The following is a 16,693-nucleotide window of genomic DNA, read 5'->3' on the forward strand; positions in this document are numbered from 1 at the left end:
TAACTCCACACCCCCCCCCCCCCCCTTACACAATATTGGTAGAGTTACATTTAATCTGAAAAAAACAGATACTTATCAGTGCCTGACAATTTTCTTTTTCGACATAATGCAGCATATGTCCTAAAACAGAAAGGCTTTGCATAAAACATTTTCAGAAAGAAGACACAATTTTAGACAGCAAATGTGATGATAATGGAAAATGTAAATCAGCTGGAGACATACAGGCAGGGTTCTCTCCCAATAATAGCGCACACAGCTCTCCACCAGCAGGATTCATCAACATAGCAAAAACCAGACAAAAGGTGTACACATTATGGAAATCCTGAGATCTCGTGCTCAACACATTCCCGATACACAGCAGAACGAAGTCTATAAAGCATTGTTAGGGTCTAATTGTGTTCTGTCATTTCAGAATGGAATATGTACCTAAAAGCCAGCTCTCCACCAGTGTAAGGTGGGTGAATCCTCTTAAGGAATCCAGGCACCCTCCTTTAACATCTATTTAAAGTGTTCCTTATCTCGAATATCCCAGCTTACTGGACACAGGTTTGTATTATAGTGAATGTTGATTCACTTCACTGAATGACAGCATTTCATATGATTCACACTTCATTTTACCAAACTTCAAACTCTATTTTCTGGGTACAGTACAGTCTGCTCTAACTGGTTAGAAAGATCCAAAAAATTGCGCTCTTTAAAGGGAATGCATAGTCTTTGTAATTACATTATAGGTATGCAGGCGAAGGGGTCAGCTTAATCAAAATAATCAAACTAAGCTAATGTTTCAAATAACTTTGTTCTGATATAGTTTGTTATTTAATATGATCACATACACATGCAGAGTTTGCTTCCTGCTTTTGCTACACAACTTTGCTTCTTCTTAAAACATTTTCATCTAGGTGCAAAAATAACATTATACTCATCCGATCCTCAGAGCTGGCTGGCTGTTGGAGAACTCCCTCCAGCCTTTCTTCTCCTCTGCTCCAGCCATGGCATGTCCCTCAGCATCCTCAAGTCCAATACACAAAAGTCTATTAAATGTGATGACTCACAGGACCTTAGATTGCTGGAGCGGAGGTGGAGGCTGGAAGGACTGGTCTAACAGCCAGCCAGCTCAGGATTGGGCTCAGCCAGCATCAAGTATCTGTTGAGTATAACTGTTATTTTTGCACCTAGACAAAAATGAGCACTCCAAGGGTTAAGAAATGTTTTTCATGGAGTTCTTCTTTAACGGTTGTTAACCTCCCTGGCGGTATGATTTTTTTTTTTTTTTTTACTTTTGAATCTCCCGCCGGTTCCGCACTCCCTGTGAAGCAGACGCTCGGAAGACGGATGCCAGCATCGGCCGGAGGAAACAGCGCGGCACCAGGGACAAGGTAAGAGACGCGCTGTGTATTCCTGAGTCTGGCTCGGGGTTACCACTCATGGTACAGAAAAGTAACCCCGAGCCACACTCGGGAATACCGCCAAAGAGGTTAAGAATGGAGGCAGTTAATGCATATTAAGTGCTTGCTCCCCCTAGTGGAAAATCTACAAATCATTTAAGGGGAATTTATCAAGACTGGAGCAGACAAAATCTGGAGCAGCTGTGTACTGCAACCAATCAGCTTCTCTCTTTCATTTTCAAATCTTAAATGAACAAACTGGAGAGAGAAGCTGATTGGTTGCCATGCACAGCTGCTCCAGTTTTGATAAATTCCCCTCACTGTATTTAATACAATAAAACTTGAAAGGCAAGCAGGTAAAATAATATCACCAATTACTTTTTTAAAGGCAAAGTCCACCTTAGGAAAAAAAAATTATAAATGCACATATATTCCTAAACAATGGAACCAGTACAGTATTGCAACCCCAATAGGTGGATCGCATGCGCAATGCTCTGACTCCTGCAGACTCTTCCTGCTGTCCATACAGACATTCAGTGACCTGGACAGGTGGAAGAATGAATGGACTAAGACTGCGGTGAGGTCATTGGGTTTGTTTCCCATTGAGAACTAACAGTCCCTCTTCCATGGTGGCTGATTGCACTTGTAGTTTCCGGCCAAAGGATCTGTGAATGGATGATGCCTCTATGTGGACGGAGTCACGCACAGCTGCCCCAGATTTGAAAAATAGCAGCAGCCTGCGGGGAGAAGAACCCCCGGTATTCAAGTAAGTGGGAGGGGACGGGTGCTGTGATGTGACCATGTTTCATGTTACACTCTGAATGTGTGTGTAATAGCATGGTGGAAAAGATAAGCTTAGGCTTTAAAGCCCAGCTCCAGCCTGGACACCCACCTGTGTTTTTCCCCCAAATGTGTATACAAACCTTTCTTTTCCTAAGGTCTTGTGCCCATCATGGGTCGTCTTTATCCTCTTTTTCCTTGAATATTGCAGAGAATGTCAATCAGGTAATGATGTGTGCACCATTTTCTGCAGCATTCTCCTGTGAATCCAGGGTGGCATGATAACACACTCCCATGGGGCGCTGGACATCATTCAACCCACAACCAGTGATCAGCACTGGATTGCAGAGTGGCGAGTCTGCAGAGGACATCACTGAACATAGGGCAAGTAGTGTAGAGAGAGCTACTTTTTTTTATTGTAACTAGTGCAGGACAATTTTTACATTTTCTTTTAAGTTGGAGCTTGGCTTTTAAATGTATGTCTGCAATACGTGCACCGTTCCTCATGTTTTGCCTTCTTAAATCACTGCAAGTACAGCAAAATCTAGCAAGTTCCTAACTTCCTGTTTGAGCTGACAACTAAGGATGGGCTCGGGCGTGTTCGCAGCTCCAGGTGCCGATCCCGCCAGGAAGCTGACAGCGCCAATCACAGTCACATGTCCAAGTACCTGTGATTGGCGCTGCCAGCTTCCTGGCGGGCTCGGCATGTGGAGCTACGAACACGCCCGAGCCCATACTTACTGACAACACTGCCTGTGCTGCCTAATTTTTCCCCTAGTGGACCACAGAACACCTACCCCTCATGTTATGGAGGCAAGGAAAGGTAGATGGTTTTTGTAGCCCCGCAGGGGAAAAAAATCAGGCAGAGCGGACAACACCACATGGAACTGCAGCAGAGGCAGCATTTTAAAAGAGGTAAAACATGGGAAAATGTGCATGTATTGCAGAGATGTACTGAATGTTTTAGGCCCAAACATTTTAAGTTAACCACTACAATAACTCAAAATAGGCAGTCAGTGATAATACAGCACACTTTCTCTTTATACTAAAGTCAACCGAATACTTTTGACTAAATGGTAAAGCACAGGGTGAAAGGTTATACATAGTACCATCATGGGATACATACAACCTTCCTATGTCTACACAGAAAGTAAAGCATTCTTGTTGTGCGAGTTCCAAGGATGTGCTCTACCCATTCACTAAAAACCTTAAAACATTACTGAGAGATCAGATACTTCTGTGACACCACAGATTTGCATTCTGAGCGGCTGCCTAAAAGTAAGAAGAGAATGCATCACCAGCACACCAGTAATTCTTCATTTTTCGAGAATTCGCAGAGTCCCTTCATCAGGCATTAGTGACTAACAGCCTGATGAAGGGACCCTGTATGGTACTGAAATGTTGCGCTCTCTAAAAATTCTGAATGACCATTAATAAAGGCGTTTTTTTCTAAAAGAAGAATTACTGGTTATCTGGTAATATATTGTTTTGCTTGGATCAATGGTGGCGCTATACGCATGGCACCACAGCACCCAGGAACACGGGGTATATCAGTTAGGTTTCCTAACCTTTCATTTAATATCCCTAACAAGTCATATTTCCAGAGCACCAAATATGAATATAATGAGATATCCTATTGTTTTTAAGGCAGCTTCCTGAGAACTGTCCGAGAACTGACAAATGTGACCACTTAGCAGTACCTTCCAAAAAAGTGTGGGAAACACTAGTTTGACTCCTGCATAAAACTTTTTGAAAGGAAGACTTGTCCTTGTTGTGTATATCGGCAGATTAGATTCTGAACTGAGCCGATCAGACTACAGAGGTGACGTCATCATCCTCCCAACGCTGAGGCTGGGAGAAATTGAATGGGTCGCAATTGACATTCAGTCCCAATCACTCATGCCTGCTTGAGCCCTGCCAGTGCACACATTAGTGGTAGTGAGCTATGGCCTGTGGGTGGTTATAACACAACTAAATTGCGCCCCTTTCACCACCCACAGCAATGGCCAGAACCGCCAACAGTGACGCTCATTGTCAGCCCAGAAACTACAGAGGTACCAAAGAATGATGGAACATGTAATTTTATTTTATCACATGACCTGTAAGCAGGAACTTTCTACAGGTGCACAGGACCTGCTAACTGTGGCCAGGACAAGGAATGCCGCCAAATTCAAGTGAGCTGTATACGGCGCTTCAAGGTACCGATAACAAACCTGATATGGTGGATGGAATTGCACAGCAGAGATACATAGGGGGGGGGATTTATCAAAACTGAAGCAGAGAAAGCTGGAGCAGCTCTGCATGGCAACCAATCAGCTTCTCTCTTCAGTGTGTTCAATTAAGATTTGAAAATAAAAGAGTGAAGCTGATTGGTTACTGGGAACACCTGCTCCAGATTTTCTGTGCTCCAGTTTTGATAAATTCCCCTCATAATATATTGCGGTGGGGAGAAAATCCTGGAGTTGAGCTTTAAAATGCACAGTGCTTGACAATGGTGGTACTGTGTGAAACACAAATGAACAGTTAAAGGAGAACTATGGAGGTGAGCGATTTTCACTCGCCTCATAGTTAGAGCCGACCTGTGACAATGAGACTGTCACACGTCGGCTCTATTGATCAGGAAGTGAGCGAAAAAGTCAGGTCTGAGCCAAAATCTGGTGTACTGCATTTTAAAACATAGAAATAAAAACCTGACAGCGGTTCTAATCCTTGCCTACTCTACCGCCAAAAAATAGCTTTACATATCCTAAAGCTGGGCATACACGGTTAGAATTTTGTTAAAAAATAAAAAAATCAGTTTCGGAACGTTCTTAATAGCTAATGGGATCAATTTGACAAAAAAAAAAAATATCAAAAAGGAGCAAGATGATTTTCATTCAGGAAACTCCATTATCTGTACAAAATAAGTCAAGGCAACTGGACTTGCTGTATTTTCTTGAAGATGTTTCACTGGTCATCCAAACAGCTTTCTCAATTCAGAATGAAAAGCTGGTTGGATGACCAGTGAAACGTCGTCAAGAAAAATCCAGAAAATCCAGTTGCCTTGACTTTTTTCTTTTTACAGATATACCATGACCTGGATGAATGAGAACCTTCACAGACAGGAAACTCCATTCAATCCAAAATTAAATGTTAACATCAAACAAAATTTCAAAAGACACTCAACAAGTCTCAGATGGAATTATCTAATGTACTGGTGAGAATTTTTTCATATGAATGCTTATATAAAAATCTACCAGTGTATGGCCAGCTTCAGTATCTATCAGCAAAGTTTTCCTTTCAGTCACGAATACCATATATACTAGACTATAAGCCGAGATTTTCAGCCCATTTGTTTTGCTGAAAAGTGCCCCCCCTCGGCTTATACTCGAGTCAGCGTCATTTCTTCTTACTTACCTCGCCGAGCGTCGCGTCACTGCTGCTCCGGTGGGCGACGCTCCGAGCGGGAGGGTCTTCTGAGATACTACAGGAAAACACTTCCTCTGAACACAATGAAGCATTAATGACAACAGCTTACACATCACACTAATACAGCTGACACGAAATGCCTTGCCATACCCGCTTGCCTTGTCTGCTATATTTAGTACCCACTTACCTGGGTTATATTTACACATGGCCTGGGCACATTACACACAAACACAGAAATGCTACATTCTGATATTCATTTCAAATGCTTCAACAAAGATTGCATTACAAATGCTCATTTTACATCAATGTATATGTATGTATGTATATATATTGAAAACCAAATAAGATACATTACATCGTGGAATTTATCATTGTAGAAAAATATACATGTGTCATTTCTAAATTATTGCTTGTATAATTATAAATATACAAAGTATATTTAGCATCTAATCCATATAGCAATATTATATCTAAATATAGCTTCTTTGAATATAAAGTTATTAAAATGAACCCTTTGGTTCCAAAGAGGCTTTTGTTTTTCTTTCCTCTTTTGCTGAAGGGACACACTGCAGAACAAACAACGTGAAATAAAAAATACATACGGCTGATTCTATAATGACAATGAAGGTTTAGGCATATTCACACAAACGGCAATTTAAATCATAAGTTTGTAGTTGCAAACGTAGTGCACAACAAATATGAAGCTTTGCCCATTTAGAAGCAGAAATCTGTTTTAAAGGGGTTGTCCACTAAGCAAATTAAAGTACTTCACATGCATGAGCCCCCCCCTCCCCCTCACCCCCATTCAGTAACAGATGGCCTAACATACAAGCAAAGATGCCGTGGGCATGTGCCCATGTGCTCAGATTTTAGCAGTAGGGTCACAATAGGTAAAGCCAGGCATTGCAGTCGGATCAATTAGGCCTTGTTCATATGTGCGGCCACCACACAGTTAAAAAAAAAAATGTGGTTGATCCACGTTTTTACTGCTCCCCGCTGAAAATATAGCATTGCAGATACAGTGCTGTATTCATTGCAGTGGCTACAAAGCTGCTAAACGTGACCAAATAAGGTGCCACGAGACAGTAGAAAATGTGGTTGGATCCATCTTTTACCGCACCCTGGCTGCCCACTGAAAAAAATCACATTGCAGGAGGGCAGTGCAAAAATTAGACAACATTTTGCTTTCAGCAGTGCCACTTGCCACCATTGAGGTGAAAGGGGCTGCGCTTGGCATGCGTTAGCAACGCAATAGTTCTATTTAAAATGCTCCATGGGATGAAAAAAAAAAAAACAGGCTTTCAGGAGGCAGCAGTATTACCTCCTGAATGCCCAGATGTCTCTGCTCTGTGGATCCACTGCAGATTGCTTTCTAAAAGGTACAGTGCCTGTGGAGGCCTTAAAGAAGAACTTTGGGGGGGAAAAATGTTAGTAACCCATGCAGTGGGGCTACCCCCGCACTGCAAGGGTTAAAAGAGAACTATGGGGTAACCTTTTTATCCCATAGTTCTCTTAAGGGTCGCGGGAGGACATATTCTAAAGTCCTCCTGTGACCCAAAGCTAAGTATATAGTGAGCTACAGCTCGCTATATACCGAGAGCGACGCAGCCGGGACGGATCCAGACAATACTGTCGAGGTCACCCCAGCTGGCTGATTGACAGCGGGCTCTGCCTATCTAGAGTCAGCACTGAAGGATCGGAGAGGGGGAATCCCTGCGGGGAGCGGTGACTGACATGATTGGGAAGTGAGCGAGCAACGGTATGTGTTCGCTCACTTCCCAATCAATAGAGCCGATGTGTGACAGTTTAATTGTCACACGTCGGCTCTAACTATGAAGGCGAGTGAAAATCGCTCACCTCGTAGTTCTCCTTTAACTGTTCATTTTTGTCTAGGTGCTAAAAAAAAAATTTATGCTCACCCAATCATTCGAGTCGGCTTGCTCTTAGATTGTTCCCCCTCCTCTGCAGCTGTCTAAGAATCCTTGTCATCACGTTCTATAAAAGGGTATAGACGTGAGGACCTGAGGAACATTCCATCTGTGCAGCAGAGGAGACATGTTTTAGCGACTGAAAAAGCAGGGAGTCGGCTTGGCAGTTTGGGGAAGTATAGCTTTTTTTTTTTAGCGCCTAGACAAAAACAAGCAGTTCGCCCTTGCGATGTGGTGGTAGCCCCACTGCAAGGGTTAAAAAAAGAAAAAAATCCCCACAGTTCTTCTTTAAACAGCATGGTGCTTTGCGAGTTCAGCAATATCCAAATGGCTGTAGATAGGTCATCCAGCAAAAGTAAAGCATGTTATACGAGCACTTCTAATGCATATGAGGTGGCGCCATCATGCTACCAAATGGAGAGGTCAGATGTAGGAATTCATGGTTTACCCAGCATGGAAAACCCCTTTAAACTAAAAAACATAATGCAGGTAAGAAGTATTCAAAAAGGAACACAAAGCAGAGAGTTACAATATCAGTCAGTGGACATGAAACATTGACAACAAAAAAACAAGAACAGCAGAGCGGGTGCTACTATCTGACAGCATAAGGTTCTTCCTATCTATTCCTTTTGCCAAGCAAAGAAGGACATTCTGAGCTTAGCTGGATTCTATGTGATAATTTAAACAAAGAACAAATTGCAGCAATCAAAGCACCTCTCTGATACCCTTAAAGTCCGGTCAGACTGAAAGCACAATTCGTCTGTTATGGGGAAACTGATCCAGCAGTGTGATTGGAAGGGCATCAGTAAAGCTAAACAGAATAAGTTACATATTAAACAAAGAAGAATGTAAATGATCATTGCAGCGGCATAAAGCGCACTGTCACGGCTGACTCTTATCGATCCCACTAATCTTTACTGCAGGCGGGAACTCTGTGAGCTAGATTATTTTTGTGTAGGCATGCGTTAGCTTTTTTATTTTAATCCCATCTGGATAATCCCAGGAGCCAGATGGTTTATGTAAAAAAAACAAAAAACACAAAAACATCCGGAGAAAAAAAAAAAAAATGTCAGCACCTAATGTGATACTTCAAAGCCCAATTGACCAGTTTAAATCATCTAAATACATTTCAAATGCATCAACACAAAAGGTGTGCAAAGTCTTATAGTTCATTCTTTTTTTTAGTAAGCAGGCACAGCCTGGGTAGAAAAGCCTGCCCCTTGCCAGCATGCTGCTCCTTACTGATTGGAGAGCTCTAGATCCGACTCAGCATGTTAGAGCTCTGCAGAGAGACCACTGCTTCCACACAGAGAGCAGGAGTTCTTCTCCACAGCTTGCTGGCAGGGGACAGGCTTTACTGCTCTAATACTTTGCACACCTTTTGTTTTGATGCACGCGGAATGTATTCAGATGATTTCAACTGAAGGTTCAGTTTAGTTTTAATGTTGTCAATGGCTTTAATATTGCGGTCAATAAAGGCCCATGGCTGCTGGTTCCTAACTGGGACAAACTGCCACATCAATTATATGATGATTTAACCTTTTTGCTTTAAATTGTAATTGGTGATATATGTTGTATTGTCAACCACCAAATAGTGTTTACTACAAGTACCTATTTAGTGTTTTAGAAATCAGTGTCCAACACTGAACCAAATGCCACCAGGGAAAAAGATGTTGTTTATTTTATTAAATGATCAATATTTTATTAAATGATCAATGATCAATAGAAAATCATTCTATTGAACACACACTGCCGCTGGAAGCAGAATACAGAAAAAAACCACCTGAACAATGTACAATTTCCTAATGTTCAGGTGATCACGTATGAGAAGTATGTGTGCTTACATGGTTACGCTGCCTGGCAGTAAATAAGGTGCACAATAATCTCATTCTAACCTCTAGCTGATTTCATTGTATGCATCTTTTTAGGTATTGAGCTCAGTTTTGTAACACAGATCTTTAATATACCGCAAATGTTTGGTCTTTGCCTTATTTGGGGCTAGAACGATGTCCAATGTATACAACATTTTACCTTGCACGGACAGTGAACGTGGTAACACAAATTGCATGGATTGGCCCTTAGAGGTGCACCTTTGCTATTGTATGTATAGCAATGCACGACTGACACACCAAAATTATGCTCTCCTGCTTAGGGAGGCTGATTCACTCAGGAGCTGGTGAAGGAAATTTTAAGTCTCAGAGGCTGATTTGAGCAATCAGTGCGATAAAACACAAACCACGCATGGAAGTTTATGCTAACTGAGGCTTTCTATCAGGTAAAAAATGAGTTCCATCACCAAAGGCAATATGCTGCTGTCTGATGTCCTGTTGTGGATGACGGGAATCAAAGCGCTGTCTAGGTCATTTAGGTACACTTGCGGGAGAAGCTGACCTCCTGACCCCGCTCGATACTCCACCTAAAAACAAAGGACAAGATAAATATACCAGTAGCGAGATACAGAACTTTTCAACATAAGTACTCACACATAAGAATACAAGCAAATGGTACAAAGACGACAATCTGCTTTTATGAGCATAACGTAAAACTAAATTCAACTGGATGTCCTTTATTTTGCTAAAAGACTATCACAAACAACTGCCATGTTTTGTTTTTTTAAAGGAGAACTATGAGGCGAGATATTTTCACTCATCCTCATAGTTCTGTGACAGTTTCATTGTCGCACGTTGGCTCGGTCAGCTCAATAGATCGGGGAGTGAGCGAACACATACCGGCGCTCGCTCACTTCTCGACCCTGTCCCTGCAGAGAGCCGTGACTGTCACCCATGGCTCCCTGCAGGGGACTGGCGGGGGAGGGGGCGGGTACAGCTGGCTCTGCCTCTAGATAGGCAGAGCCAGCTGTCACTCACACAGCTGGGTGGATCTCGACAGTAATGTCGGGATCCGTCTTGGTTGCGGCCGTCTCAGTATATAGCGAGCTGTAGCTCGCGATCTACTGAGCTTTGGGTCACGGGAGGACGCTAGTTTATGTCCTCCCGTGACCCTTAGGAGAACTATGGGGAAAAACACTTACCCCATAGTTCTCCTTCTTTAAGATAAGAGGTTTGTTTTCATAATTTTTGCATCTTAGTACTGCTGATTTCCTCCACTTTCCCCATCTACATGCACGGACAGTGCTGGCTGCACATCATTCTTAGTGCCTGGACTACACCACGCCTGCACAATGTGTATTGACATGGTAATTAGCAGTCACCACCAAAGGAGCATTGGAGAGAGCGACAACACAAGAGCTAAACTGGAAAACAGTTGTCACTCCATAACAAAGGTTGTCTTATTGGAGATCCTAATGGCAGGATTTCCAGACATTCTTTTAATAGAGAATGAAAAGGTAGTAAGATTGAAAACAACTTGTTGCATGCACCATAAAATGCAAGTCCATTGAGACACATAGGACATCTTTAACCTTCTGATTATACTGTCACCTACATGAGGACTGGAAACTGGCAAAACAACTGTGGGCCAGCGAGGATAACCCCTTCTATGACCAGCATGGCTTAGTTTTGTAACAAAGCAGTATTGAGAGAATGGTGATAAACACAGATGTGTCCCTCAATGGACTCCAAGAAAAAACATTTTCAGTCCATTGAGGGGCACAGAGGTCTTTAAGCTTTGGGAAGTCCAAAAGCAGTCCAAGTGAGTAGTTAGCAACACAACAAACAAATGCTTGCAGGTTAAAGAAAAGAACAGAAAACCAGGGACTACCTGCAGCTCAAAGAACCACCTGAAGGACCTTATACTAGATTCTGGCATCAGATGAGGTCAAAATGTCCACTTAGTAGAACTTAGGATTGTGTGAAGAGGAGACCAGGTTGCAGTCTTTTTAAATCTGAGAAACAGTTGTTCTAAGCTGAAAAGTCCAAGAATCACTCACAGATCTAGTGGAGTTGACCGGAAAAGTGGAGCTCTATCCTTAAGACTATAGGCTTGGATTAAGATGGTAGAAGAGAAGCCAGTGCACTACATAGAGCATTTCCAAGGAGTCTTAACAGGTTGGTGTATCACATTTGCCTGGGACAGTCTGGAGCAATTTGATCACCAGCATCAGAAGTTTGAGAAGAAAAAAGGCATAGATCAGGCTGTACTGATCCCACTAAACCACCAAAGCATCCACTGCTTTCTCTAGGGGATGCCTGTATCTGGAGACATACTTGTCAAATTTGTTGTTGAATCTGGAGGCCAGGAGGTCCACATTCAGCATCCCCATCTGCGTCACAGGACCTGCAAGCAGGAGCAGCAGTGGGGAGATGTTTTCTTATGCTGTATGGTGGGAAAGAGAGCAACACTGCACCCAGAGGATAAAGTCAGCGCTAGGGATACACCAATTCCATTTTTCAGCATTGAGTGCAAGTACCAATATTTTTTTTTCCGATAACGGCATCCGTTGGCCCGGATTATCAGGAAGCTGGGCGGCGGGTCATGACCCGCCGCCCAGCTTCCTGATTGCCTAGGAAGCCAGGCTGCCTAGCAACAAGTGAAGCCGGCTTCCTAGCCAATCAGGAAGCCAGGATGGCGGGTTATGACGTGCTACCCATCTTCTTGATTGGCTAGGAAGCCGACTTCACTTGTTGCTAGGCAACCTGGCTTTCTTACCAATCAAGAAGCCGGGAGGTGGGTCATGACGTGCCGCCCTGCTCCATGCTCCCTCAACGGCACTGCCAGTCAGAGGGAGATCTCATTCTGACCGGAAGCTCCGGTATCAGGGAAGGTATTGGAGCATTTGGGCGAGTACGAGTACTCGCCCAAATACTCGGTATTGGCAACGATACCAATACTGCTATCGGTCTCGGTACATCCCTAGTATTAACCCCCTTCCACAGCAAGCTGGCAGGAAAAGGGAATAATGGCGCTCTATGAAAAATAGGTAGCTTTCTATGTTTGACACTCACTATGTGAGTTTTCAGGAGATAGGGCAAGGGCTCAAACAGCTCTGGACCTGAAGAGCGCTCTGCAGAATGAAGTCTGGAACACTCTCTGCGCAGTCCTGAGGGGTCTGGACACAATACATAAAAAGTTAGTTTGAGGAAGACCTCACTCCAATCAAAAGAGACAAAGCTCCGGCAGCACCATGTAGAACCTTCATTGAAGAATAGAAAAACATCCATCTTCCTAAGACACTAACAAGAAAAATGAGGCATGCTGGTAGTAGGAGGGGTTCAGTTGTGTAGCTTTCAGTTTGGAAATGGCAGTATAACCTGAACGCTAAAGACTTCTTTGTGTCCCTTAATGGACAAGAAAAAAATGACAATATCATTTTAAAAGGACGCTGGACCAACCTAAAAACTATTTAATAACTTGCAATGTGCCTCTGAACTGGCTACAAATTTGACTAATCAATTCCATGCATAGCCTCTTCCCCTTCTGCCATGTTATAACCCTCTCCTCTTCAGTGTCTAATTACTCTCTGTGCTGGCCCAGCATCTCCGCTTCACTTCCTACATAATGCTAGGGGAATAGAATAGACTAGCACTAGACAACCCTGACACTCCAGCTGTGATCAAACTACAAATCCCATCATACCTTTGCTGCTGGAAATCACGCTTACTGCTGTAAGTTTTGCAATGCCTAATGGGACTTGTAGTTTTTCCACAGGTGGAATGCCAAGGATGTCTATCGTGGTATAGGGTGTCACTTAAGTGATAGCTCGGAGTCTGCTGGGACTGCTGATATCACATCCAAGATGATGGCGTCCAGCAGCTGTCTCAGGGTTTTTGCATGTCTACACAAGGGAAGCTTTTACAGGTAAATAACATGTCTAATATGTTAAATGCACATAAAATCCTGTGGGAAGATTGTTTTTAAAATGATTCGTCTGGTGACCGGGTATCTTTAAAATGTATGTGAGAGTGTATTTCGGTATAGGTGTATTTTAACCACGCTAACCTACTTCACTGTTGCTATTGACTATAGTACACTACTGTAAATCGCATTATGTTAAATCAGCACAAGCAAGGAGCACGCATCTTTGTTGACAGTTTCTATATGAATGTGGGTGGTAGTGACTGCAGCTCCCAGCAAAGCACTGGGATTGACAACAGAAACGGTTAGGACTGCATGATGACAATACTTTACATTACAGCTGTCTGCAAGCGGCTCCCACTGTCAGTCTCAGTGCTTTGCTGAAAGCGGGGCTGTAATAAAGTATAGGGATACCTGTCAAACAAATAACTATATTTGTCATCAATTTATATAGACAGGCCAGTAAATGGAAAATGCTACCGTCTGTGTAAATAGACATTAGGTGTAAACCAAACCCCAACATCTCTCCAGGCTGTACATACCTCACACAGAAATTCCCCAACTAAACACTGAATACTGGATCACATAGAAAGTTCTAATAGTGTAAAATCTTTAATTTAATGAGGAAAAACATCCAGACATACACCGATCAGCCATAACATTATGACCACCCGCCTTATATTGATTAGGTTCCCCCACCAAAACAGCCCTGACACATCGCGGCGTGGACTCCAAAAGACCTCTGAAGGTATGCTGTGCTGAAGGTGTGAGTTGGGGTCTCCATCTTGTTTTTCCAGCACATTCCACAAATGCTTAATTGGATTGAGATCTGGAAAATTTGGAGGCCAAGTCAACACCTCAAACTCGTTGTGTTCCTCAAACCATTCTTGAACCATTTTTGCAGTGTGGGAGGGCACATTATCCTGCTGAAAGGGGGCCACTGCCATCAGGGAATACATTTCCATGGGTGTACGTGGTCAGCATGAATGTTTAGGTAGGTGGTACATGTCAAAGTAACATCCACATAAATGACAGGACCCAAGATTTCCGAGCAGAACATTGCCCAAAGCATCACACTGCCTCTGCCGGCTTGCCTTATTCCCATATGCATCCTGGTGCCCATCTCTTCCCCAGGTAATCAACAAACAAGCAGCCAGCCATCCACATTATGTAAAAGAAAACATGATTCATCAGACCAGGCCACCTTATTCCATTGCTCCATGGTCCAGTTCTAATGCCCATTGTAGGCGCACAGTAAAGACGGGTCAGCATGGGCACCCTGACCAACAACTGTGATGCACTGTGTGTTCAAACACCTTTCTATCAAAACCAACAGTAACTTTTTCAGCAATTTGTGCCACAGTAGCTCTTCTATTGGAGTAGACTACATGGGCCACCCTTCACTCCCCACATGCTTCCAATAAGCAAGCAAGACCCTGTCGTCAGTTCAATGGTTTTCCTTCCTTGAACCACTTTTGGTAGGCCCTGACCACTGCAGACCGGGAACATTCCACAAGAGCTGCAGTTTTGGAGTTGCTCTGACCCAGTCTTCCAGCCATCACAAATTTGGCCCTTGACAAAAGTCTCTCAAATCCTTACACTTGCCCATTTTTTCTGCTTCTGAAACATCAACTTCAGGGACAAAATGTTCACGTTGCCCAATATATCCCACCCACTTCCAGATGCCCACAAAATAAACAATCTTATTTACCTCACCTCTTAGTGGTCATGCTGCCATAGCTGATCAGTGTATAACAACTCACATTTGTGAGGCACTTGCCAGCACTATATTACAAGAATACGTGTTTGCCCCACAGTTTTGCTTGTGGCTTCCTTGGCTCCCACGCTTTGTCCGCCAATAAACTGGGACTCTGACTCACCAGATTACAACCCAGTTATGTGGCTCAGCTTCACCCCAATGCGTTTCATCAAGAATTACTTTTTCAAGTCTTTTAGCGCTTGAATTGGTAGTAAATAGAACCCAACGTGTTTGTTTCTCTTTGCACTAGATACAATTTGGAGGATATATTTATAAGACCACTACATTTCATTTATATGAAAAGTTATAATATGCATCTCAGGCTCATGTCACACTATGCAGGACAGGCGGTGCAAGGACATACACATCCTTTTGCACATTGCTCCCTAGTTGACTGGATGAGCGAGGCATTGTTCTTGCACTATCAATTGACATTATGAAGCGTTTCCATAAGTGAGATGGTGACGTCTCGTTCATCCTCCCGGTAACAGAATGAACATTTTCACTGCACTTTATACCAATCCTTTTGCTGTCAAGTTGTCGCCAGCGACAGGAAAGTGTGACATTGGCCTTAGGCTGGACTTTCACTTTTAAAAGTATAAAGTGGAGTACTGTTTTGCCTGGATAGTTGTACACGTAACTGAATCTACACTAAATCCAGTACTTCAGACAATCTTTAGAAAAAAAATAATATCAGATATGATTATGAAGAGGTACCATGTCAATATCCATAGAGACTCGCAGTCCTATCTTGTTCATTCCTCTGTTCTTCAAGGTCTTCATATGCGGACACAGAGCAGCTCCACAGGCCGTGGCAATTTCTTTAGCAAACTGAGTATGAGCTGTACTGCTGGCTGGTTCACGCTCTCCAAGGAGATAAAACACCTAAGAAAAAGAAACAGAGTAAAAAAAAAGACAATATGCTTTAGCCAAATAACGGGCCAATGGCCAAAACTATGCTTACTCTATTTCACTTAAATCTTATCTGACAAATGCCACGGACTCCCGACAAAGGAAGAGACACTTGTTGACCATACTCTGGTAGTTCGTTTTTTCTTGTTCAGAGTCGCGGGCTGGGTGATAAAAAACACGCGATTCTCCATCCATGCGCTACAGTGTGGATGGTGGAATCTCCCCTGCCAGCTATAGTATTCTGACAGTTGGCACCCATAGCGGTCAGAATTCTAGAACAGTGACTGAGCTGACAATTTTCAGCTCAGCTCCGACAGAAGTCAATTCAAAAAATATTGACTTTTGCCAAACAGAGCAGGGCCAGCCAGAGCTCGAATCCGGCAATACACTGCTCGAATTTACAGCAGTGTACGGCCAGCTTTTAGCATAAAAAATCTTCCTCTGCCCTTCAAACTGTAGTACAAAAATGACGCATAAATCCAGTTGCAAATGGCAACTTAAAGGGTAATTCTACTTTCCCAGGCAACTTTTGAGAAAATTGAATTACCCCCACCAATCTGCCCCCTCTCCATAACCCTCACCCCCTGCTCTCACCTTAGAGCGAACACTCCTTCCTCTCAGCGGCGGCCACCGTCACCTGACCATGCTGACCAATGAGAAGCAATCTTGCTGTGTACAGTGTACGAAGAGTACACCTGAAACAATGTTGCAGGCTTCTGATCATTGTTGGAACGATCAGAAAACCTTTAGTGACATCTGATCCTGAA

The 16,693-nt window shown here is 43.1% G+C and overlaps 1 protein-coding gene across 1 annotated transcript in view; it reads right to left on the reverse strand.

Moving 5' to 3' along the window:
• Positions 1 to 9,363: 9,363 nt before the first annotated feature.
• Positions 9,364 to 16,693, reverse strand: part of ZFYVE16 (zinc finger FYVE-type containing 16) — a 45,137-nt gene continuing 37,807 nt past the window's right edge. The window contains exons 17-18 of the mRNA XM_018565206.1: positions 15,732 to 15,899; positions 9,364 to 9,917 (exon numbers count right to left, since the gene is read on the reverse strand). Of these exons, the coding sequence (XP_018420708.1) occupies positions 9,756 to 9,917; positions 15,732 to 15,899 (330 nt within the window). The 3' untranslated portion in view covers positions 9,364 to 9,755. The remainder of the gene's footprint in view (positions 9,918 to 15,731; positions 15,900 to 16,693) is intronic.

The sequence above is a fragment of the Nanorana parkeri genome, unplaced genomic scaffold (genome assembly GCF_000935625.1).
Source record: "Nanorana parkeri isolate BGI_ZX_2015 unplaced genomic scaffold, ASM93562v1 scaffold822, whole genome shotgun sequence".
NCBI classification, from domain to species: Eukaryota; Metazoa; Chordata; class Amphibia; order Anura; family Dicroglossidae; genus Nanorana; species Nanorana parkeri.